Here is a 25,626-nt window from a genome sequence, read left to right on the forward strand (position 1 = left end):
TCATTTTGAAGCCTTATGATGCAGAATTTTGAAATAAAGATGCATTAATAATGCATTTCTGTAATCTCCAATCTGTGTAGGCTGCAGAGACACTGTGAACAAATCTCGTGTTTCACTGCATTTGGTAAGCATGTGTAATTTACTAAACTAAAAATGTTACTTTTACCATATTCCTTCATTGATAAGCTTGCAAATAGTGCTCACTATTGTGGAAGTGCCCTACGTAGTTTGGAAATACCTCCACCCATGAAGAACAAACTAGGGTAGCCAGCTTTCAGGGTAAGAGCTGCTTTCTCTTTTGTCCTTACAGAATGTTTGATAGTTAAAAACTAAAAGAATCAAATCTGGCCTCAGAGGTAGAACTACAAACTTCTAACCAGTGCTACCGAATAGAGATACTATCTTATTGATGAAAATGTTCCTGGAACAGCTTTTGGAAGAAAATCATGAGGGCACCTACAGACATTAGAAATAAGCAGCCAGTACCTGCAAAAACTGAAATTATGCAGCTGTTCATTGACAAGAAACAGGAGCAGTTATCAGTAACATGAATGACACCTCAAGGTCACTTCACAGTACTTATAAATGCCAAACATCTTCAAAGTATTCCTACACACAAGCAGAACTTTGTGTGTAGTTTTAACCCTGCTTAGTTTCATAGCAGCCGAGATACCGAATACCAGAGCAGGTAACCAGATATCTCCAGGAAAGGGGAGCATGGAGCCAGCTCCATTGGCACTAGATGCCATCCTGAAATATACTTTCCAGTCAGTCAAGCATTCCATTAGCAAATTCACATCTAAAGTCTTTGGCAAGGCAAAAACACTGTACTCTCTTGCCCGGGTAATTACACAGACTAAGTGAATTTGACAGCCATTTTGATACCTGGTAATACACTTCAATGCACACTGTTTTGTTTTTAAAACTGCGCAAGGCCAGCACATATGTTTGAGAGTGGGTATCTGCCTATGCTGGGCACTATTTCATGAAAGTCAGTTTTCTGTCACAGATCTAAGGCAAATATTACAATTTACAGGAAAGAAATGAGGACATCAATACATTGTGCGTTATTGGAGACGTACAGCCTTTATAACACAGTGGCTTTCACTATGATCTCTGGGTTTTCTATGTCCTTTTTGCTTTGGACCATTCTCAGTTCCAGCTGGGCTGAGTTTGGTTTGTTTCCTTCTCCAGCTTGTGCTAAAAAGATGACATTAGAATGTCAGTAAAAAACAGCAGGTTAAAAAGAAACAAGTTGCATTGCTCCGTTACCCCACTATTTTTTCTACTCTCCTCCCCTCCCCAGTCTCTCTTACTACCCTCTGCTACAGGCTTCCACTGTGGACGATCCAGGCCCGCACTCTTATCATGCCTGTTCTGCACCTCTCTCCAGGATAGAAATGCAGCTCTGATGCTATTAGAAAATTACACAGATGTACTCAGAGAATCAAGAGATCCCATCTGGATCTCCTCAGGAATTGAAAGGCACAGGAACTCCTAGAGAAGCTGAAAAAAACCACTGTTCACATGGAAAACCGACTGTTTATTATTAGTTGATAAACCCCTATCAAAATTAAACACACACAAAGGGAAAGTGAGCGAGTTGCACTTAAAACAGAAGCTCTGTTGCATGTCAAACTCAGCATTTCCTCAAATTCTTTCACTACTGTTTTGCAACCCAGTCAACTGCAGTCAGCATGACTGTAGTCCCACTACAAGGTGAACAGTGACATCTTCAGTCGGGTGTTGTGAAAAATAGGCTTGGAGGACACAGTGAGGAACATGCACTGATCAGACTACCAAGCTCTCATTCTGTAATTTCTCTGTCTGCTTCTGCAATGAGGGCTGCCTTTAGTCAGAAAACCTAGAAAGCTCTCTGAATGTTTCCTCTGATGCAAATCCAGACAAAACAAGGTTGGAATAAATTACCTTTTGCACTCTTAATGGTTCTTTGCAGAACATGTTGCATGGCTGACACAGTTTTTTCACATGCCACCTGCATTAACAGAATATATTCAGGTTTTAGTAAAATTTTAGCTGCCTGCGGTTTAATACTATTTCAAACCCCCTGCTATTTAGAGGCAAGTAGGATGCACAAGATGCAAAGAAGATGACAAGTACACAATGCAGTTTGGGGGGAAAAAAAAACAATTCAAACTCTCTTAATTCTCACGAAACAGGTATTAGAAACCATGCACCTGCAATGTGCTTAAGCGAAAGAAACAGAAAATAGATCTGCTAGATAATTTTCAGTGCTTATTAAGAAATGACAGTAAAAAAATATAATTACAACCATGCATGGAGTCTCTCTCTCTCTAGAGAGAACATCTTATTTGGCAAAATTACAAAATATATGTAACTCAAATGCAAATGTCTGAAGTTGTATCATGTTTCGGGAACAGGAAAATTCTGCTTTTCCTCCTCTGAGGAGAGGAAAAGGAGTCAAAACAGAGAAGAGTCTTACGTAATGTCATAGATTAAATGTAATTAAAAAAAAGAAAGTCTAAACTTAGAGAGACCCTAATAACTTCTCCCTCACCTTCAAATTGTTTGGATGCTTATGTGTCCATGCCAGAAGCATAGCAGCAAATAAGTCTCCAGTTCCAACAAAAACAGCATCCACTTTGGGAGACTCCATTCGAATTCTTTGTGTCATCTTGGTACCGTCTGCTTTAGCTACAACACAGATAGACAGTCAAGTAACAGACGTGGCAATTAATCATAGAATCATAGAATCATAGAATCTTAGGGGCTGGAAGGGACCTCGAGAGATCATCTAGTCCAACCCCCCTGCCAGAGCAGGGTCACCTAGAGTACATCACACAGGAACTCATCCAGGTGGGTTTTGAATATCTCCAGTGAGGGAGACTCCACAACCTCCCTGGGCAGTCTGTTCCAGTGCTCTGTCACTCTCACAGTAAAAAAATTTATTCGGATATTCACCTTGAACTTCCTATGCTCCAATTTACACCCATTACCCCTTGTCCTATCACTGGTCATCACCGAGAAAAGCCTAACTCCATCTCCCTGACACTCACCCCTCACATATTTGTAAACATTGATGAGGTCACCCCTCAGTCTCCTTTTCTCCAAGCTAAAGAGACCCAGCTCCCTCAGCCTTTCCTCATAAGGGAGATGTTCCACTCCCTTAATCATCTTCGTAGCTCTGCACTGGACTCTTTCGAGCAGTTCCCTGTCCTTCTTGAACTGAGGGGCCCAGAACTGGACACAATACTCCAGATGCGGCCTCACCAATGCAGAATAGAGGGGGAGGAGAACCTCTCTTGACCTACTAACCACACCCTTTCTAATGCACCCCAGGATGCCATTGGCCTTCTTGGCCACAAGGGCACATTGCTGGCTCATGGTCATCCTCCTGTCTACCAGGACCCCCAGGTCCCTTTCACCTACACTACTCTCCAGCAGCAATTTAAAGCAACTGTAATTTAAAAGTGATCACTAGATTTTAATTCCTTTGTTGTTACGACCATAAAAGATGCTAAGGAGCATTGTACCAGCTCTTTTAAAAGGTACACCCTTTCAGAACTTGGACAAGTTAGGACAGCATTGACAGCTTACAGACTGTACCTACTTGAGGGGGAGCAGGAAGCTAGCACCTTCATTTTCATGGAGGATTGAGAGCCACCTATTTTTGTTCAGACAGCAGTAGCACCTGGCTTAGGAAATGGTGTATTTATGGAGACCACTGATTCCTAGACAGGGCACACCAAACCATAATCTAGAGTATCTCTGGGTTGTATGGAGGCACAAGAGCAGCTGCAGACATCAGCAGAGAGTATCAGATCCACGTGCCATATTGTAATCACCATTGCAATGACCAGACTTACTCCAGACCTGACACATACAAGTGCTAAGAGATACTAACTGATTCCTTAGTGGAGTCTGCTTTAAATATCAGTACTTTTTTTGGTCTCTCAGTAGTCCAGAATCTGATACCCACATTTAGATCACTTAGATTAACAATAAAATAATATACCAATCTTACATAACTATGCCCTTCTCACATAAAAACAGCCTGTGACAGTCCAAAAAGACAGTGAATCTTGGTCAAAGTATAGAAGAGGAAATAAAGAAGCTGCAGAAGGACATTTTACAACCTAGCAGGGCAGGAACAACCTACTAACAGGACAGTGTAACTTTTCATAAAAACATTCAAAACATTCAGAATTCCTGTTTTATTCCACTACTACTTGTCAGGGCCACTTACTAGGGACTTTAGCAGCCCTGATCAACCTCACCAAGAACATTCTTCAACCATGCACTCTCTGCCCACTTGTCCAGGAGCAGCACAAAAGCTCAGGCCTGGGTACAAGCACCCTTGCCTGAGCTCTGCTGTTTTAAGTACTGACTGGATTTTCCACATTAACCTCAGACCTGGCTTGTCTCACCTTTCTCCAATGATCACTGGACTGTCAATGGGACCTGTCTGCCATCACCACCCCTGTCTGGCTCACCTTACTTAGACACTGTGGGCCTCTGCCCTGTTGGTGAGGACAGTACTCCATCTGTGTTACAATCACACTCAGCTCCCAGCTTGTCTTCCCTCATGGGGGAGGCTCATGCTTATTGCTCTCTGATACTACTGTAGAAGGATCTCCCTTAAGGATTTAAGCTCCTCCTATACACTACACATGGGTCTGATGAAACCACTTCTTCATAAAGTGAAATCACACAACAGTTTAATAGAAAGCACAGTTAAAGGAAGGAGTTAATTCCTTACTTTTTCTGTGGCTTCCCAGAGCAATTAGGTAGTCGTTTCCTAGAGGTGACTGTAGATCTGAGCTTGTGATCACCACAGTCTCTGGTCCCATGGCATGGAGCATATCCATTACCTTTCCATGTGCAAAGAAGGCAAGTATCAGTGACTGCAATGTGTTTTAATTAAACCTAGAATCATCCACAGTACTAAGGATGTTTAACAAGCACTTTATTTTGGCATCTTTACTAAAAAGAAAAAAATAGTTTCTACTCAGAGAATTCAATTGAATTAGGGGAATTAATTTGAAATACCAGAATCAAACGTCTGTATTTAAATTTACACACTTCCTAAAACATAAAAGCACCTCTGTATTATCTTTGGATGCTCCTCTGAAAAGAATACAATGTTTCAGCTGCGATCAGATTGTTTTGTCTCCATCATGTTTTCAGAACATACCACCAAAAGAGAACAAATATACAGACACACACGTGCTTACATGCACATGAGCTGGCATCTTCAAACCCTTGCTAGAAAGACATTAACTCCAAGTCAGGAAGTCTTATCTAGCCACTAATTTAAGAGTTAGCAAAAATGAAGAGACAAATCAGAAGCATAGCTATGTCTGTTGCAAACTTCTTTTTTCATTCTGTTTCAAACCCCAGATGGTACCTGTAAATTATGTACCTTTGCAGATGCACTTCCACTGTTTGTGTTCCTCACTTTAATTAATTAACACTACTTCTGACATCACAATTGGGTTGCTACAGAAGTAATTCTGATTTCACTAAAGAAAGAGCAACTTCAGTAACAAGTTTAGCATAAAACCACAGATAAAATATTAATTCTCACAGAAGAGCTTAACAAAAAAGCCTCTCACACTTGCTATGACTCATGGGCAGCTGAATTATAAGAATTTATTTCTGCTATTTTTAAATTATCTGTTGCTTTTCTTTCTTGTCTAAACCTCCTCTTTGCACAGACATTGGCTGGGTTTTAAAGCAGCAGTAAATCCACCAGCACATACTGACATAATCAATCTGTGAAGTAGTACTAAACTCCTTTTCATTTCTCAGTCATAATTCACCACGAACCTAATAAACAGTACTTCTAGTTGTAGGACTTAGCCCATTCTACAATGTTATTATGTCATACTTGATTTTATGTTAGAAGACTATACTGTCATCAGTAGTCCTTGCTAAAGAAATTAATGAAAGCATGTTACCACAGAAATTGATGCCAGAATTCCTACCACCTCCAAGGGGGACAAATTCCAGCATGGTTTATTATTCTGAAAGATAGACTTATATATGGCATGCAGCCTGGGAGACAGTCAGATTAAAATATGCAAGCAACTATTTTTAAAATGGAATTATACTTTGGAATGGAAGCATCTCTTTAGAAAAGACTTTTAAAAGTCATCACAGATAAGAGCTAGCACATCAGTCAGACAGACTGTCAGAAAACTAACTTGTAAAAGTTTGGCATGTGCAGCTGAAATATGCAAACCTAAAACTAATGGCTGCTCAGCTAACAGTGTTGTTCTCAAGACTGTGGTTCCACTGGTGAGGATCAGAAGAGAAGAACTGAGGCGTAGTTAGCAGCTAGAGGCATGAAGCATAATTCATCCCCCCTGCCCAGGCCAATGTGGAAATGTAAAACTGGGGGGGTGCAAGGGGTGCACAAACTGGAAGAGCTGAGATATTTGGAGCTGCTTCCTGCCATGAAGAGATGGTAATCAACACATGTAGTTTGACATCACTGGGGGAAAAAAAAAACAACAAATGTTTGGGCTAACAGACCCCAGCTACTCTCCAGGGTGCCACTGCAGCTGCTGTTTGTTTGAAGATTGTGTCCCTTTGAAGTTCAAAACAAAACGGGAAGAAATGATATCAGCTCATTATGAAAGCACTTGACTAGTCAACAAAACAAAGAGCTCAGCCCTTTTCAATACAGCAATAAACCCATCTTCCTATTTTACCAAACCCTACAACCCTTTTTTTAGTATTTTGTGTAAAATGGCAAATCCCTGCACCTCACTACCGTGTATCTGTAGACCACCTATCATCTCTGTATGGCGATGAGAGTAGTTATCAACGCCATGGATTTGTCTGTCTTTCACTAGGAAGGATGCAAAGGCAGTCTACCAGTCTTGTTACTCGTCTATGTAGTCTATGCTTTTGCAACCCAGGCCTCATCTTCTCTGAGTCAGTTTAAGGAAAAGAAACAAAGCACCAGCAAGCAATATCAAGCACTATCAGGAAGGCACTCAGAGAGTATTCAACCAACCCTTGTAAGAATGGGTAAGAATGGGTTAGTAAGCTCTCTCCCTTGCAGTCTGTATGGGCGAATGAGAAACTGCTGTCCCCGCTCAGCTTTGCTGCTGCACGACTCCCATGCGGACAGCAGAGGGAGCTACTCACGCAGGTTTTTAATGCCCAGAGTCACTGGAGGGTCTTCACCCCAACCAGGGCACTTCCACAGAGCTGACAGTGTGCGGTTACTTGTAATGTGTGCTGCTACCTCCCTTCTCATACTGCGGAAAAGCAAGCTCACAGAGATCTACTCATTACCACTGTAATGCCTTTATCTGAAGCTCTTGAGGAATGTTTCTTCAGAAGTCTGTCACTAGAACACAAAGTGATTTGTGTCTGGAGTACACAAGCTTTAGTGATAAATGGAGAGAAAGGGCAGATGCCACAGTGACTTCAACGTTAAAGACAAATGACAAACTGCAGCATTGCAGGCAGGAATACAGAAAGAGATCTTGGACATCCTACCCCTTGCCTACTTACCTCTAAAGCTTCTTTTTCTGTGTGAATCTTCCTGCCCGTGAGTAACCTGAGAATGAAACAGAAATCTTAAAAGAGTCCAGGTTCTCCAGGCAGAGACTGCTTTCTTTACTCTTTGAAAGGAGAAAAGCTTGGACTGCACCATACAGGCTTAAATTATGTGTAACTACATGGTCTGTGATACCAGATCACTTTCATTAGAAGTTATGGACACAGATAAACAGTGCTTCTGAAGCAGACTCACACCAGTCCTAACTTGCCTTCTGTAGAGATCCCTGTATCATAAAATGCCCCTGCAAGTGTATTCTTTCATCTCCTATGAAGGTGCTCCCTCCCTTAGGGGGACAGCCTATGATGTACCACTGCATCTCCTGACCAAAGAGTGACAGCTACACAGACAGGACAGGCAGAAAAATTCTTAATTCCTATGAGATGCTGCCACAGAAATATTACTTTCTGAATCTCATTTTACATGTTTGAGTCAATTATTTCAGTTTTTATATTCTGACATATAATAAAAATCTTCCTATGAATGGTAGGGATGAGGAAGGAAAGAGGTATTTTTTTAACCTGCCCTAGATACAGCTTTCTGGAGACAAAAAGAAGTAATAATGAAAATGAGAAACAGGAGAAAACAAGAAAAATCTTCTCCTCAAATAACTCCTAGATTTTTAATTTGTTTAAATACGGAACAGCTGGAGGTTTGCTGGAAGGCATCACTTGAAAGTGGCAGCTAAAAACCAAAACCCACCACATACATACGGCACCGGGCTGAGACACATAAAAGAGAGGGTATCAGTCTTCCCTGCTTTTATCCCCAAGTTTATTTGGCTATAAAAGGAAATAAGTACTTACTCAGCTTCAAACTGGTTAGGAGTAATTATATCAGCAACAGGTACAACTTTGTCCCTGTAGACTGGGAGCAGATCCTTGGGCACATACTAGGGGGGGAAGAAAAAGTATTGAATGTTGTCAGCAGCATCCGAGATGTGGGAATGCAATTCTCCTTCCCTCAACTACCATCCATGCTGCCCAGTGTACTGTTATGCAGCAGGAACTGCAGTGGCAATGCATCCTCCAGCTGATGACAGTAAAGCTGACAGCCCTTCCTTTGCTGGAGGCAATAGAAAGCACAGCTAAGCAGACAGGCCTAAACTGGCAACATTAAAAGGAAGAGATGCTTGGATGAAGAACTTTTTGGGTTTACTCTCATCAAGGTGATACAGCAGCATGAGGAAATACAGTGTCCCAATATGCAGAGCCCTTTCTCATTTCTCTACCTTAAGCTCCTTTGCTGTTTACCTGCAGCACAGGGATTCTCTGCTGCACCAGTGTGTGGCCACATTGCTCATGTTGCACTGTGTGGCATAGGAATAAGTAACATCCATGATACATATTATTTTGTCTCCTTCTTTGACTGCAGCATTTCTGTATATTAATACGGATGAAGAGGAATCAGATTTGTAATTGTTCAGTACAGCTTAATTTAGAAAGCAGTACTGATAACTACATTAAAAATATTTTGCTTGCATTGCACCCAAGTCTAACAAACTGCGAGAATACTTCACTGCCTGAAGAATCAGCTTTTCAAGCAATGAGGGCAAATGCTCCACTTTCTGCCTGCCTGTTCCATCTCTATCCCATCTTTGTTAGCCAAACACAGCCCATCAGCAACGGGAGATGGGTTGTCTAAGACTTGGCAGGAGCCCATCAATCTGTATGCTCTTCAGACTCAAAGCTGAAAAGCATGAGCTGTTTTGGCACACGATGGAGATCAGCTAGGAGTTCTAGTTAGATGAGTACAGGAGTCCAACTGACCTTCCGGAGTCCTGCTGTAACTCAATTTAACAAAAACTGTAACAAAGTTCATTCTTTACTAGCAGATAAATTTTTTTTTGCCAAACCTCATTTGCTAAATCATGAAGATTATCTGCTTCCATCCCTATTTTACTTCTTGTTAGGCTCATAAGATACCTAGGGCATGGCTGCATATATAAATGTGCCCACGTGCTACTGGTAAGACTAGGTCACATCTAAATTAAAGCATTTTAGATAATAATTTCATTACATTTTATGGCAGGAATGACTTGGTGTTTTTTAATGTTAAATTTTCACCTTCTCTTCCAACTGCCTTGTCTTCCACCCAAAAGACACAGGTAGGCCCCTGGTTAGGACTTTAAAGAGTTTGCAAGGTGACTCTATGACTCTACAGCCACTAAATCTCTGCCTTGCTAGAAAAAGCCAGGGCAAATAAATATTGCAATAGACATGAAGGTGATGTTTTATGAGCAGGTAAACTGTAAAATGGTACAAGGACAAAGAGGAATTCATAGAGCATGACTAGCTAAGGCAGAAAATATAATAAAATATCATTACTGCTGTTGTCTTCCCACATTGCATTTTTTACTGAAATTATTTACTAGTTTTGATCAAAAAGTAATGTTTCTTTGTCAGCATGCAGTACTGGCACATAGAACCCTTCTGCCACTGATCACAGCTCAATGTGGAGCAGCTGTTTGATTGTACATGAAATAAGTCATCTTCATGTAGGTTCAAGTGGTATGTCAATTCACACGATCTCTGACAATGCCAGCCAGGTTACAAGCCAGAATAGACCTCTTGACAGAAGATAAGGGAACACCAGTGAGACAATAAGGGGGAGCAGGGGGATATTTTCCTGCAGATAGGGTCTGTGTTCTACCTATGGACTCAGAGAGTTGGAAATAATCCCAGGGCTAGGCAATCACCATTCTTCCTAGACACTATGGTCATTCAAACGCAGGAAATTCAAGTACAAACTTAGTTCATGCTGGGATCCACAGCAACATTTGTATAAAGTAGCTTTATTTTTGTATTTAAAAATTAATAAAACTTTATATAGCAAATATTCACCATAAAGAGAAAACAAACAGGTAAATACTAACCATAGAGCCTTCTCCATTCCATTTGTCACCCATCACTGGATCACATACTGTAAGAGAACAAATCTAGCTTTAGAATGGGGGGACAGTTAGAGACTCTGGTGAAAGGGAAAGGTTTTAGGTAACAGTAGTGGCTAAGTAACAGCACTGAATGCTTGACAGCTCACATATTCACTCAGCTCTTGGAGAACACACAACCTACTGCAAACAGAGGGTTGTACTCAACCTTTCCAACCTGATTCCATTATACTATGTCTGAAGGTGATGGGGATGACAGGGTCTGACTGTTGGGAGTGAAGGGGCTTTTGTCATGGAAAATGCAGAGCCCTCATTTTCACTCCACAATGCAAAACTATGGAATATCAGTATGGTAGGGAAGAAACAAGGAAAAAACTTAAGAGCTGCGAAGAGAGTCCTATTTTTACGTTAGCATAAAAAGATACATGCCAAATGTACACACTAAAATGCTCTGTGTACAAATTTTAAAAATACGTGTATCATAAAGAAACAAGAAAATCCACGCCAAAGTACATAAACTCATACTTGGTGTAATAATACGAACACATATTTGGCACAGGTTCTGAATCATGAGCACTATTAACAACAAATTCCAAGTGCCCCCAGCTCCAAAGCAAGGATGGGAACAGCCTTGTACTTTAAAAGGAACACTCTTCATTGTATTAAAAAGAACTTTTAACAAGGTAAAAAAATACAAATATGAAGGTATCAAATCAATGTCCAATCAGTATATAAGAAAGTTACTATGAGTAAAGAGAGAGTAACTTGTTCTACATTTAAAAGTATTTTCTTTACATTACAATCTATTTATTAAATACAAAGGATCTTAGAAGCCTAGCTGTATTCTCACTATCTGACCACTTCCTTCCTGTTCTCAATTCTAGCATACATGGGTTATGATCAAAAGTCTTAAAACACTCAGTGTCATAACGGAAAAAGGAGACATTTTTTTTCTCAGGTTTAAGCCTGATGTGACACATTAATGACAACAGTTGCTAGAGTCTGTTGATCTTTGTGTGCTTCCAGGTAGTATTAGCAGAAGACAGAGTTTAAACAGCCTTGGAATTTAAGCAAAATCATGAAGCCCGTAAGGCACAGTAAGACACTTCCTGGGGTGTAACACGAGACCATGGCAAGGCAATATGGGAGAGTATATCTAGCTTTTGACTGACTTGAAAATCAAGGAGACACTGCAATTATCAGCACGTTCAGCCTGTGCCTCTGAACTACAAACAACAGCATCTGGCTGGGATTTTACAAGCCTTTATTTTGATACAAGCAATCAGTTCTCAAGACACACACACCTGTGGACAGGATAATGCAAGAAACATACTGAAAGGCATAAAATCAGAAAGATAAAAAAACAACTCCCTAAACACTGAAAAAAAACCTTAATTGAAGAATCAACTGGTCCCATCCAGATCAGAACACAAAATTGTTTTGAAATGCTGAGTAACATCGGACCAGCGTTTTCATCCTAAAACATGAAAATGATGGGTATATACAATGACAAAATAGAAAGAATTATAATACATATCCTTACCATATACTAGGTTAGAATTCTGTTGCTTCAACTCCTTGATAATATCCACCACCATTGCAAGAAATGATGTGTCTCTTGTATACCCTATGGGCAAAAAAGCCACTTATGAAGTCTATTTTCATTAACTTTTTTTTCAGTATTACTATTTTTTTATAGAAATGTTGCATACTTCTCATTCTTTTGAACAATGGATTCTTAAAATAAAGGCATGTTAGTATTTCATTCAGGAATAATAGGTGCAAGACAAACTCAAGACAGTGCTTGCACAACTACAAAGACAACCTGAAAAATCCATTTGCTAAGTATGTTTTTACATGAAGTTTGTGACTTCTTTCAAGGATAGAAAGGGCATTTCTCTATTTCCTAATCACAAAGAACCCATTTATCCTGAAATTAATTTCTTAACCTTAGTTGAGTCCACTTTCTGTTTAGTCTCCATTACTTTGGAGCTATTCTCTGAAAAAGGAAGGAAAATAACTCTTCAGACATGCCACACCCTTCAAGCCAGAGTGACTGCTTTGGGATTATAATCAACACACTTAAGAGTTTCCAGTTTTCCCTGTCTTTAAAGCACTTTCCTACATGCAAAACCCATGAAATTACTCAAATCTGGCAACAGATTTCTGCTTACCTTAAGAAGATAACTGGTATAAAAAACTGACACTGTAATCTAAACCAGATGCATAGCTCTTAGTGAAACCTGATCAGTAATCTATATTTGAGAAGCAGGAACTGGATGAGAACCAGTTTTTAATAAAAACTGCACACAGAATCTCTCTTTTCTAGAAAGCATTCTGTAAGCAGTTCTCTTTGCCTGTATTTCTAAACACTTTACACCTGGCAGCAAGCAAAGGAAAACACTGCACAGTCATTATGTCCTGTAGAACTGTATCCACTCAAAGAAGCTTCATAGTAATAAAGGCAAATTGAGAGATACAGCAGAGTCAAAACCAAAATCCAACTCTGCTTACACTTTGTGCTGTATTCAAAGCACTGGTCCTTAAAGGTAAAGTAAAAAAATCAAGGGCAGACAACTGTGTACAAAATTCACGCTATGGTACTGCAGAGTGCCAGTACTGCTGATTTGGGAGAAAGGGTTAAACTCATGTCTTCATAATACATTTTAAAATAATACTCTGCCATCCTCATCCTTTTTTTCAGTAGAGGCACTCCCAAAACATTAATTAAACCTGTACATGACTGGCCTGTGCAAGTCTGTAAACCACACAGGGGGCTCAGCTTACCCATCCAATTATAGTATTCAGGCTGGAGAAGTCTGGCTGTTTGAAACTAAATGGCATGAGCAGTTGGAACTAAAATATACAGATGAAATTGCAGGAGGAATCTAAGGAGGGAAAATGTAATTGCTTGGTTTGGAATAATGAGGGATATGGTTTATAGCTTTACTTGTAACTTCTGGGAATTCCAATGAACAAGCTCTTCTTACCTGTGAGTACATAATCATACCGGTTGACCTTGTTCAGCTTAAGTCCTTCATACAGTTCATGAAGCTCATTTGAATTTAACACCTGACCCTTCCAGTGGGAATATCCTGCAAAATAAATGCCAGGTAGTTTTTCAAGAGTTAGATTTTTCCATTTAGGATCACACAGATTATACACTTGAAGGGATTGTATCAGATACTACCAACAGGAAGCATTTCCAACTCCTCTTCTGTAAAATACTGTTGACTGCTGTTGCTTAATAAAAGCTGCTGTCAGCAGAACAGTCAGCACACTCAACTTTTTCTTAGCATCTCTGTTTCTCAAAGGAGCCAGAGTGACTACATTGGAGTTTGAGACTGTCCATTTATCAGCAAATCAAGCAGAGCACAGCCAAGCTGCTGCAAGTTTTCCTATGGAGTCTATGTAACTGTACCTCTCCTGTGTGGAGGGGGACAAACATATGTTTTAGACTTCACTGGAGGAGGCTGTCAGTATATTTTTCTTATTTTATGCTAAGAAAAAAAAATAAGAAAAGAAAAAAAAAAGATTGACAGGTAGATGACAAGCTCAAACAAGCTTGTGGATCTGTCTGGACACAGAGATGCAGCACTGCTTCACCCATCAGATATGGTCTTCACTGGGACCTGGGACCTGCATGTAACAAATAGCGATCACAGCAGAACATTGCCATGTATGCTTTTTAAACTTACAGTGTCACCTGACAGATTGTCTTAAAAAAACAGCACAATTTTAATGCTGAGGATACTGGGGGAGGCAAATGAGTATCATAAAGACACTATAAACAGACAAATAATATCCATATACTCTTATTCTTGAATGATTTCTAAGAATTACAAGCTGATGTTCTTGGCTGAGAAGTAGATGAAAGATTAAGTTACTTGGGAGATGCTGAACTGATTTCAGGAAACAACAGACCAAGCTCCATGGTAGCCCATTTCAAGGGAAGAAAAAAAAAAAGAAAGTCTTCCTTAACAGACTCTAAATATTTGTTGAAAAATGTAAATGCACCTTGCACCTTTCCATTAAAGCCTGCCCATCTAGACAGCAGCCATCACTTCTGTTTATATAAGAATGGGGTTTCCTCCAGGATATTAGATGAAGAATCTACAATTCAACTCTCCCAACCTCCATAAATTGAGTTTGTTAAAAAGCTTCTCTTTTATTAACTGGAATTAGGAAAAGTGAAATGTTACATGGGGTACCTTCTTTCACACTACACCCGGATAAAGAAAATGGTATTTTGTTTGTTTTCATTTCTGCTCTTGGAGTTAGAAAATTCTGTGATAAAAGCTGTTGGCTTTGATTATCACTCTAAACTGTGTTATTAGAGTAACTGCCAAAAGGTGCCTAGAGCCTAGGATAAGCACATTTTTCAGTTTTCCTTCTTTTAAATGCAAATACACCCACAGTAGGTTGAGCAGATGGATCATTTTGTTCTCCTCAGCTCACAAAAGCCTAGGGTCTAAAACACGACTCACTGCCAGCTGGCTGGGGGACTGACTCACATCAGCCACCACCGATCCCCTCCCTAGCAAATGCTTTTATAAAAAGTCTCTGCGAAGAAAGAGACCAAGTGAGGGATTCCAGTGTGTTAGTTCCACTCCAGAACATACTAGTACTTAAAACAGCAACAACTAACACCTAGGCACATGTCTAGCCCCAAGTATAATGAGGAACCCTTGATGACAACTGACTCAAGTATTCAGTTTATTTAACACAGTGAAGATGTTTGCTCTGTCCCATCTGCAGCTTCAGAGAGAAATAACCTGCCCTCCCCTCTTCCTCCAACCTCTACTTCTATTATCACTGCAAAGGCAGCCCATATAGGGACACAACAAAGTCCTTTTTATTCCATTGTGCCCATCAATGAAACCAAGTGCAGTTTTCAGCCAGAGTGAAGATCAGCTGGCAAAGTTGGGGTCATTAATCTTACACACAGCCATAAAAACAACTGATAGATTGTCCAGACAATCTAGATACTCCTGGGAGCCATTCCTATAATTTGTGAATGTGCAGGGTCTACCTAATTAAAAGTTCACCTTCCTATGTCAAGCTGTTTTAAATAGACAATGCACAGGGCCTGTGTCATACTGTTCCTCCACTGATGGAGAGAAAAAAATACCTAAACAAAATGTTAGGTAGCTGCCCAGCTTAGCTCAGGAATTGTTAAATTATCCACATGAGGCAGGGACATTGTCTGAACTCTGTAGCAGTGACTCCCAAGGGTACCTAGAGGATCCTCTTTACCACCAGGTAACACATATAACACCAAAGTCTAAACACATGATAATGGGAGGAAAAAAAAGCACTAGGGACACTCTCAGGGAAGCCCCAGCTATTCAGATAGAAGAAAAAGGGCAATGCCTTCACTGGATCTGCAGAGAACTGTTGCTTCACTGGGAGCTGAACTGTGTTCGAGTATGCAGAAACAAAAACCTGGTGAAGAACATGGAAACCACCCTAAGCCCTTCCTCCAAGGTAACTTCATGTAACATGATGAACAAGGGACAAAACACACAACCCTGCATCTATCCTACTCCGTTAGTGGCCTATACAATCAAAAGGCAGCTTCTGTAGAAGAGAAGAAAAAGCTAGTTACTCATGTTCAAAAAGAGTTTAACTAACTGAAGGATGGATATCTTAGGGTCCCAAGAACAGAGAGAGGGATGATCTTGAAAGAGGAGAGGCAGAAAATCCAGATAGATACTGTATGGTCAAAAAACTACTGCACAGTCTTGAACCCATAGCTAGGAATGCCAACAGCAAGCTTAAACATGCAAGATCAAATTGGCTTTAGGAAAGTGGCTGGAGTTAAGGATGATAATGAGGAATCGCTGACTTCCTCAGCTCAACATATGGATTTGGCTGGCAATGAGCACATTTGAAGACCCAGAGCTGCCTTGCAAGACCTAAAAGAAAGTCAATGTCCCAGAAATGTTTTTCCCATGCCTACACTACTAAACATGAGTATCTGGGAAACAGCAAGAGAACAGTGAAAACCTTCTATTTAACTTACTATAACCCCTACACTGCAGTTGTATTTTCGCTCAACAACACAGAAGTTCAAAGTCTCACAGTACTTGGCTATTTGCACAAACTGTACAAAAACCACAGCCAAGAAAACTAAACTGAGTTTCAAGCTTGTCCTTGGCAAAACAACTGAAGGCCATTTGGAGACCAGGGAGCTGGTTAGTCATAGGAGCCAAAACAAATTATTACTCTCTTATATTGGATATTAAGGTGAGATCTTGGCTTGTATCTTCCACAGAGAAAAAGATGAGTCCTCCTTGTTTTACTTAAAAGACCTCTGAATAATTCTCCTCAGCACCAGACTGGGAGAGGAGAAAGAACATTTCAAATCATGATACAGCTCTCCAAAACTGCATGTGGCTGAGACAGGACTGCACTAGGCTCCCAGGTCAGTAATAATTTTAAACACCTAGATGAACATAAACATTTAAACACCTTTATACCCCTTCTGCATATCTGTGTTATGGCCTTTTATTGCAATTAAATGTTACATATTTGCTTTTAAGTAGATAAAGGAAAGATAGGTTAGATATAGTGCCTCGTGTCACTTACCCCTCTGATAAACGTATTCATTAGTCTCTAAGAAAATGTCTTGGTTCACCTACATGAAAACTAAGAAAAAAATCTGCAGCCAAGAGAGGCAGATAATACTGCACCTAAGATGCATTTACATACTTTTTTTGCCTTCCTCCACTGGTACATTTTTTTCTCCTTTGAAATCTATTTATAAGTCTCTTACTTGCAGAAACTAGGGAAAAAGAATACAAATCCCAGGCATACCAGAACAAAACAAAAACAAAAAACAAGTTACCATTTAAGTATAACAAGGCATGTAAGACTTCTTTGTTTTCCATCTGAGAACATTCTATTTTGAGGTTTGAATTCCTCCTGTGGTGCTCCCTGCAAAACTGTTCCAAGTGGTCTCAGTAACCAAGTATTTCACATGGGAAAAAGGAAGAAAAATCTAGTGTTTAAGGCACATAACAGGCAGGTAATCTGGTCCCAGCTGTGCGACAAAATTCACATGCAAACTCTGACAACCAACCTGGTCTAAACACATGGCTTAATCTTCAGCTGTCAGGAGAACTTCAACAAAACCAGAAATACAATCCAAGTTCTCCACTGTGTTTTTTACAGCTGGTCAGTGTGGGAGTAAAATACCAGTGTTAGGCACAAGTGGAGATCTTTTCCTTCTGTTTCACGCTACACAGGTGTGAATGACTGCATCCATGTGGTAAACTGTGAAGATTCCCATCAATGAGACCTAACCATAATCTCTTATGTATTCGGCTACCAGCCAACCCAACGACCCACTACACATCCACCAAGCGGAAGTTTGGAAAAACAGGCTATTTGTTCTGGAGTGGTTTCAAAGGTAGGATTTGGATGGCAAAGTAAGCACATGATATGCTTATCATTAACTACCAATTAAAAACAAAAATGCAAATCAAAGAATTAAAAATGCACCCCAAATGATCAATAATATTATTTTAAAACCCTAGATTTTTATTTTTGCACATCATACAATGAGATGCTTCTGCAAACAATACAACAAAACAGAATTAAAAGCACAGAATTGTTGTAGGTTGTATGACAGCTTTTTTTATTTGTACATGAAGCCTGATGCTATTCAAGTCACTCTAATCATAAAAGTTCCTCACCAAGCAACATGTCAAACTATTCTCTGAGGGGGACTGATTTTAAGCACATTTTCCGAATTTCAGGATTATCAGAGACTAAAGAACGCTGAATTTTCTGAGCAGGAGTCAGCAGAAATATGCCCCATGGCATCTTGCTAATTTAAAGACAGGACAAAAAAAAATGATTCACCAAAGAAAGCCTGTGTTAGTCATAAATTCTCTCTGCCTTTTATCTTTTGCTGACAAGACCAGGTTTAAAGACAAGGATGGGAAAAGAAAGAATCCCACGTTCAAAACACTTTTGCTACCTGTGACCCTTTTGGTGTGTCACACTCTTCTAGAAACTGCAATTCAGATTTTGAAGCACTACAGTTTTTATGCTGACCATAGAAAGGTTTCTCATAAGATCTTGTTCTTGTAGGAAAACCAAGTCATCTTTGCCAGTTCATCCAGGATTCCCATGTATTGTGGCACTGCCCCAGACACAAGTCACAGCCTAGCAAGGCAGTTGCTGTTCATTAATCCCTGCAGTGGCACAGACAGCACATACATTGATTTGCAGGTACTAGTTTGTGTGCAGACATGCATAAATGTTCATAACTTGGAAAAGTCTTCATATGAGGACACGACATCTTGTTGCACACTGCTCTCAAAGAGGAGGTGCAAAGCCACTGGGCTTAGAATCTTCCTTTGATTTAAGAACGGGTAGAAAGGGCTTAATGGAAACACTGCCGTGTTAAGACAACTAGACCTGCCATAAAAGGGACTATGAGCCCTTTTCCATTCCTTCCTCTTTCAGAAAAATGACCAAGACTTTTAAATATAATTTCCTTTTACACACTCTTGGTAAGTCCAAAAACTAACCGTATTTTGATTTTTTTCCTGAAAGCTCTTCTTTCTAAAGTCATGAGGTTGTGAAGCAATCTTTGCAATTTTTAACACATTTACTAAGATAATAAAGATTACAGAAAAAATCCTGAACACCAGGAGATAAAACAGTCCAAAAGTTCTAAATATTTTAAAGACTTGTGATCTTGGAGACGTTTTTTGATTTGGAATGTTCATTTAGGCCTTCTTAGGGGGAAAAAAACAAAAAACAACCCGCTACTTTATTGTTCCTTATACTATCTTCATCATCTGCCAAACCTTGAAGGAAGCACTGGTAATGTTTCTCCAGCTGGGATACTATTAACAAGGAAAAAAAAAAATCTTCCTTCTTTTATGTTTTAAAAACCTGGTCATCCTATTGCTAATGTAATTTTCCTACCTTCAGACATATTCAGTTTATGGTTCAACAACACCTCTCTTAAGCTCTTTTAATGCCCTATAAAGCTGATTTAATCTTGAAACTGAAAGCCAACAAATGACAGGTGTTCATCCATCTTGAGTGCCAAGTTATTTCATGTGAAAAAATTGCTTAATTTCTGGAAAATTACAACAGTTTTAACCAGTTATCAATAACTAAACAATAAAAAAAATTCCCAAACTCTAAAACAAAATAAATTTTTAAAAACAACCCATAAGTCACAGATAAATATCTCTTAAAAAAATGAGAGAACCTTTGGACTGAGCCAAAGGTTACAAGCAAAATAAGCAGCTTTTTGCCTGAGCCAGGAAAGACCCCCACCCCTTGTTTAATTATTACCTCTTTCTACTTTCCCTCAACAAGCAGATAGCTTTCCAGCTACCTTTGAAACATTCACTCCTTCACAGGGTGACACTAAATTCCTTCCATGATATGAATATCGTACAACCTTTTGAAAGCTGCACGGATCTCAACATAGTAAGAGGGCAGAGGCTTCCTGGTCTACTCTATTTTAAAAACTTAGAAGCTTATTAACAGAGTTGTATATGTGAGATATTAGTAAAGTATTTCAACTTCTGTCATTTATTTAACTAGCGAGTTTTTCAGAAACAATTTTTGCTCTTTTCCAAGATGTTAAAGTCAGAATCTGTTTCTGAATTATTTTTTGAAGATATTCTTAGAACTTCTTTATCTAGAGCAGACCTCTCCTCAAACAAGCTGCCATCACCATAAGAATAGATGTACCTCTATTGATCCAAAACCAGCAAGGCCTTTATGGTTGAAAGGTATTGCTAAAATAAACATAAAATTCAGCTTTCTTTTGAAAAATAAAATCCTCTAGCACTGTGAGTGTTAGGAGCTCAAAGTATTATGTAAGTGCATCATGTTTGCCCAAAAGTATTAACACTCCATCCCCTCTCTCCCTCCAGAATGGAATTTCAGGATATTGGCTAGCCATCTAGGTACACCGATAAAGAGAGAAAACATTGAGTCTAGCTCAGTATTCTTCTGATGTTTGGGCTGGTAACATGATTATGAGTATCACAGGGCCATAAAGAAACAAAGAAACAGAACTGAAGACTCCCCCATTCACAGGGCTGCCTTTATAGATGGCTGTATTTGTGTCACTTCACTGACTGAGTTAATGAGATTACTGCCTAACAAAATAAACTCACACTCTGAAGTAGCAAAACAGTACATTACCACATCATATCACACCCTAATCCCAAATTCAGACTTCTGTGTGACTTGAATTAAAACATGAAAATTACATTTCTCTCCTATATCCTGAAAATGTGAGTGAAAACGTAAAACCAATCTCCTTTCCCCTAACTTGGGACGAGGTAGGCCACATGTTGAGTAGATCTGAGTGACTGTGCAGTGGTACCTGAAGACACATGTAAGATTTTTACCTGTGTGGTTTGAAAACTGGACAGAGTTCACCGTATCAACTTCAAATCCCAAAACCTAGAACAGAACACAGGAACACTTATTTTACTAACACACCTTCGTTAATACGTTATCAGGATCACAAAACACAAGAAAACATTTTTATTTCCTAGTGCATGTTTAAAAAACATGAGAGCTGCTTTAAGCTGAAAGCTAAGCCAAAATACATGCAACATAAACAAACACACAGTACATCTCCAGCGTGGAACAGAAGTGACACCAGCAACAGCACCAGAAAAACAGAGCTTTGGATCCTCAGGGTGAAGTTCATCTGGGGATAAGAACAGAGAAGCTGGCCAAGCAGCAATGACTGAAGCCCTGAAGAAAGCCTTATCTCATCTTCCATGTCAAGAAATGAAGTCTAAATTTCAAGGTACTAAATTAACGTGAAATAACGAGGGAGGATGCTGTTAGTATTCCAGAAAGCTAATCTTTCCAAAAGGACAGAAGAATTTAAAAAGGGATCAAGGTTATTAGCCTTCAACATCACAAGCAGTTTCTTTACAACTAAAAGAGAATAGAAAGAAATTGCGGAGAATTAATTTGAGGCATGATTAAGCAATCAAAGGGAGAGAGATCTTAAAAACACAAAGTAATAAAAGCTTAAAGCATGCTCCAAATGCCACCTGCTACCTTGCATTTCCAACAATCCAAATATTGAAATATCCAAGAATTTGCTACTGCAATCAACAACCACATTCTTGTTGCCCAAAAAGAGAGAAATACAATGAAAACATGACCATTGAATCCACAGAAAATTAATTAAGGTTTTTAACCTGACAATAAGTGCTTAATATAGGCTTGCATTGTTGTTCAGGCCATTTTTTGACATTTCGATCTGTCATGAAAGAAAGTCTAATGCAACAGTGACATAATAGTCTGACAATTAATATCTGTTTCCACATCCTAAGAACTTTCCTCAAGACGAGCTGCTATATATGGCTCAGTGAGTCATACCAGGAGATAATAGTAATGATGCGTCACTGTTTATGACCCACATTCAGGCAATTTGCTGAGGAGGGGGGAGTGAACAAACAAGGCTTTGGCCAGTCACGTTTTTCACTGAGACACACGCTTCTCCCCTTTCATCATGAAGGCAACCCCTTCACAGATATTAAAAATCTCTGGGTGTTTGGTGCCAGACATTAGGTTTTCCCTGTGCATGTACTTCATCTTGCACATGAAAGCCATTAAATTATAAGCCCCTTATTTCAAACCCTGGGCTGCTACAAAATGGAGGTACTTGCTGCAGCGGGTAGTTCCTTATGCCTGCAGGCACTGCATTTCTGTCCTTTCACAGCTCAGAGCCCACACAAGTCTTCACAGAATAAGTCTCTTCTTTCAACATAGAATAAAGATTTCTGTTCATCCCTAACCAGAAAGCAAAGTAATCTTACATTAATGACAGGCAGAATGGTGGGTTATCTGTGCCTGATCAAGTGAAAATTAACCTCTGCTTCTACTATGACATGTGTCTTGTTTCACCTTGGTGGATTTTATTTTAAGACCCAGGAGTTAGAGGGGTGAGAACATGATAATATTATGACCTTAACCTTGATGTATGCACATGCTCTTAAAATAAATAAATGAGAATACTGCCTCTAACCAGACAGTCATCCCATATGCAAATCCCTTTCCTATAATGAGGAGACCTATAAAGGTAGTAAGAACTTCTAACAGCTTGATAACAATTGTGAATAAGTCAACTTCTGCACAATATTTAGAACATGTCTCTCCAACTGTTTAACACTTGACTCTATCAAACACAACTACTAGGATTTAATTACTAATCAGGTTTACACTTAGTGCTTTAGGTAAGAAGAATACACAACAGTTAGTAGGAAATGCTGCTCCATAACATGGATAAACAGGCACTGTACCAGCAGGGGGTCACAAGAAAGAGCAAAGAGTCTTTACTGACTCCAACAGCACTAGCTATTTTTTGATTTCTCAACAAGCTTTTCTGCAGGATTAGGGATTTTTTTGTTTGCTTTGGCCAGTTAATGTGCTTCGAACAGCAGAAGGGAGGCCAGCTCTTTAGGACACAGCTATGTCTCAAGATTAGCTGAGCTGAACATTTAGTAAAAGAGAGTTCAAGAAAGTAATTTTGAATAATTAAGGAAAATTCACAGCTCAAATTTAGCAAAGGAGCTCAATATTTTCACTTCTCTCACTGGTGCAAAACAAGCTAAAAAGCATTAAAAAGTCTTCATAACAATCACTTACCGGTGTTAGTCTACTCCGTCACAGTTACTAATCTGCCCTAAAGTTTTCCTTTGAATCAATGCACATTACTGTAATCTAACATACCAAATTACGCAATTCTCTACTTCTGATTCAACCCTCAAAATAAGCTACGGTTACTCTGCTACAAGGAAGTTCCCTTTACAAATATTATCAAAACAGAGAGTAGTTAAAAGGCATAAAATGTCATCTAAAAAAAAATTATAATTAGAAAACATAATTAGTACTACCTTTAATACAAGAGTTTAAAATATTGAGGTCTAGGCTTAGTATAAAGTATTACAATAATTAATAATAATTATGAAGTCAAGTTAAGCCAGTATGTGTTTTCTACCAAGGCAAACTGAATTGAAGTCTCAAGGAATTCAGTCATCAGATGACCTGAAAACAGTGTACACAAAAATGCAAAAAGCAGCTTTTGACAGCAACCATCTCTTCCATGGCTGCAGAGAAAACTGTGTCTTAAAATGAACACAAATCAAAATCAACAACTTGATAATTTTAAGTGGATAAGGAAATGTTATCTCCTTCCCTCAACCAACGACTAAAAACCAGTACCAACAGTCTTGTTAAATCTTTTTAATATATACCCATATTTTTAATTTCTTGGGCAGACCCAACTAAAAGCACTGATTATGAGGTATTTTAATTAATTAATAAGTTCTACCCAAAGCAGAGGTTAAATAATTTTAAAGTGAAATTTAACTACCCAATTAGAAATACAGTATTTTCACATGTATGGACCTAGAAAACTGAGATCAGAGCAAGCATATGAAATCAGATAAATAATTTTTTTAAAAGTCTGTCATATTTGTACACAAAATTATGCATTTAGCTGGATATCAACAATTTTTCAACATTATAAAACAGTAAGAATCAAAGTTTCCTCTGGAAAATTACTAGAAACTACAAATTCAACACAGCATTAAAGTCAATTATTTATATTAAATTTCTTGCTTGTTAATAGAAACACATTATTTTAATTAATTGATTTAAATTCAATCTACTTCAGTTACTGTTGTTTTCCTTCATACAGAAACAAACCTCTTCATGTTTCTGAAGCAAATACATAAATAGGCACCAGTTCAGTTCACCTTTCCTTATTTCATGAGCAACCAAAATGCTGTAATGCAGAAAAGTCTGAACGTCAAATGGTAAATAAATATGAAATGAGATTTATACAGTAGCTTTGTGGGGTTCAGTCAACAGAGAACAAAATTGAGGCTGGTAATGGATTGTCACAGTTCACTGAAGTACACAGCTATCACAATGCTTTGCTCAAAAATACAGCAGAAGGCACAAATAGCACTTTGTCAAGTCCACCTGCCTGACAAAGGCTTTTACTGAGATACTGACAGCTTCACCTTGTACTCCCTGATGCACCACTTTCCCTTTGCTTCCTGAAAGTCTCTGCATATCAACCTGCTACGTTTGCAAAACAATCCAATGTTGGGAATTAAAACTGCTGTTCTTCTGTGTGTGTATAAACTTATGCTTTTTGAACCTCTGTGTAAAGAAACTGAAGGAACTCACTCCACCTGGACTTTGCCAATGTCAGAACTAGCACCTTCAGATTGTACTTGATTAGTTTGAGGACTGAGCTTACTAAGAAATTCACAATAATGCTTAACTTATTGCTTCTCTATACCAGCTTGTAAATAGTCTATACCTGTGTCACTTCCCCTGAAAGAGTCCTGTGGTGATACTCTGGCGTTTGGTTTTGGAAATGTAGGTTAGGGCAGATATTCTGCAAGCCTACAGGACTCCAGCTGCCACGGACACGCATCATCTATGTTATCATTATCCCGTTTTGGATGAGCTGGTCTCTTACAGGCCCTCCAACAGAGAATTCCTTTTCCACACTCCCTCTCTGATGTCATTCTGTGTATGTATCATTTGCTCACAGAACTGCAAATCCCAGGCAAAATCCAAACCCATAGCCAGTTTGGGCAAGGATGATAAGCACTCTTCAAAGGAAAAAGATAACTTGAGTTCACCCTAAATCTCTCAGCCTCCAGTCTAAGCACATGTCCACCAATGTTGTTCTTAAGAACCAAACCAAGGTTGCCTATATCACATCATACAGTGACATTTACTGCAACTGAAGTCTCAGAGGAAAATGGGTGACTCCAATATACTGTTTAACTATCCTCAAGCAAAGGAGGCAGAACTATCAGATTTCTAAAAAAACAACAACAACAACAAAACCCAACTAAATTTAAAATAAATGTAAAAAATTGCAAAACATCAAAACCGGAGGCGTTTAGTACTTGGAAGGCATGGCTGGCAGATCTGAATGACCCATTCCAGAAAACTATTTGGAACATTAAATCACACTGGAGTAGAATGCTTTTGGAGAAAGAGTAAGCATGAAACACATTCCAACGTTATGCATGAAATCAAGTTGGACTTAATTTCTTCTCAAAAATACCTGAAGAAAAGGGACAAACAACATCCAGTTCTTCCCACAGTGCAGTAAGTGCTATCCCAGCCTTGCAAA

General features: G+C 39.1%; 1 protein-coding gene across 1 annotated transcript in view; it reads right to left on the reverse strand.

Annotated features, from left to right (window-relative positions):
* Nucleotides 1–1,069: 1,069 nt before the first annotated feature.
* Nucleotides 1,070–25,626, reverse strand: part of PDXK (pyridoxal (pyridoxine, vitamin B6) kinase) — a 70,095-nt gene continuing 45,538 nt past the window's right edge. Inside the window, exons 2-11 of the mRNA XM_009998151.1 lie at nucleotides 20,846–20,900; nucleotides 13,439–13,543; nucleotides 11,992–12,075; nucleotides 10,434–10,480; nucleotides 8,365–8,450; nucleotides 7,513–7,558; nucleotides 4,742–4,853; nucleotides 2,540–2,676; nucleotides 1,930–1,996; nucleotides 1,070–1,200 (exon numbers count right to left, since the gene is read on the reverse strand). Coding sequence (XP_009996453.1) covers nucleotides 1,088–1,200; nucleotides 1,930–1,996; nucleotides 2,540–2,676; nucleotides 4,742–4,853; nucleotides 7,513–7,558; nucleotides 8,365–8,450; nucleotides 10,434–10,480; nucleotides 11,992–12,075; nucleotides 13,439–13,543; nucleotides 20,846–20,900 — 852 coding nt within the window. The 3' untranslated portion in view covers nucleotides 1,070–1,087. The remainder of the gene's footprint in view (nucleotides 1,201–1,929; nucleotides 1,997–2,539; nucleotides 2,677–4,741; nucleotides 4,854–7,512; nucleotides 7,559–8,364; nucleotides 8,451–10,433; nucleotides 10,481–11,991; nucleotides 12,076–13,438; nucleotides 13,544–20,845; nucleotides 20,901–25,626) is intronic.

This window comes from Chaetura pelagica, unplaced genomic scaffold (assembly GCF_000747805.2).
Source record: "Chaetura pelagica isolate M959 unplaced genomic scaffold, ChaPel_1.0 scaffold360, whole genome shotgun sequence".
Lineage (NCBI taxonomy): Eukaryota > Metazoa > Chordata > Aves > Apodiformes > Apodidae > Chaetura > Chaetura pelagica.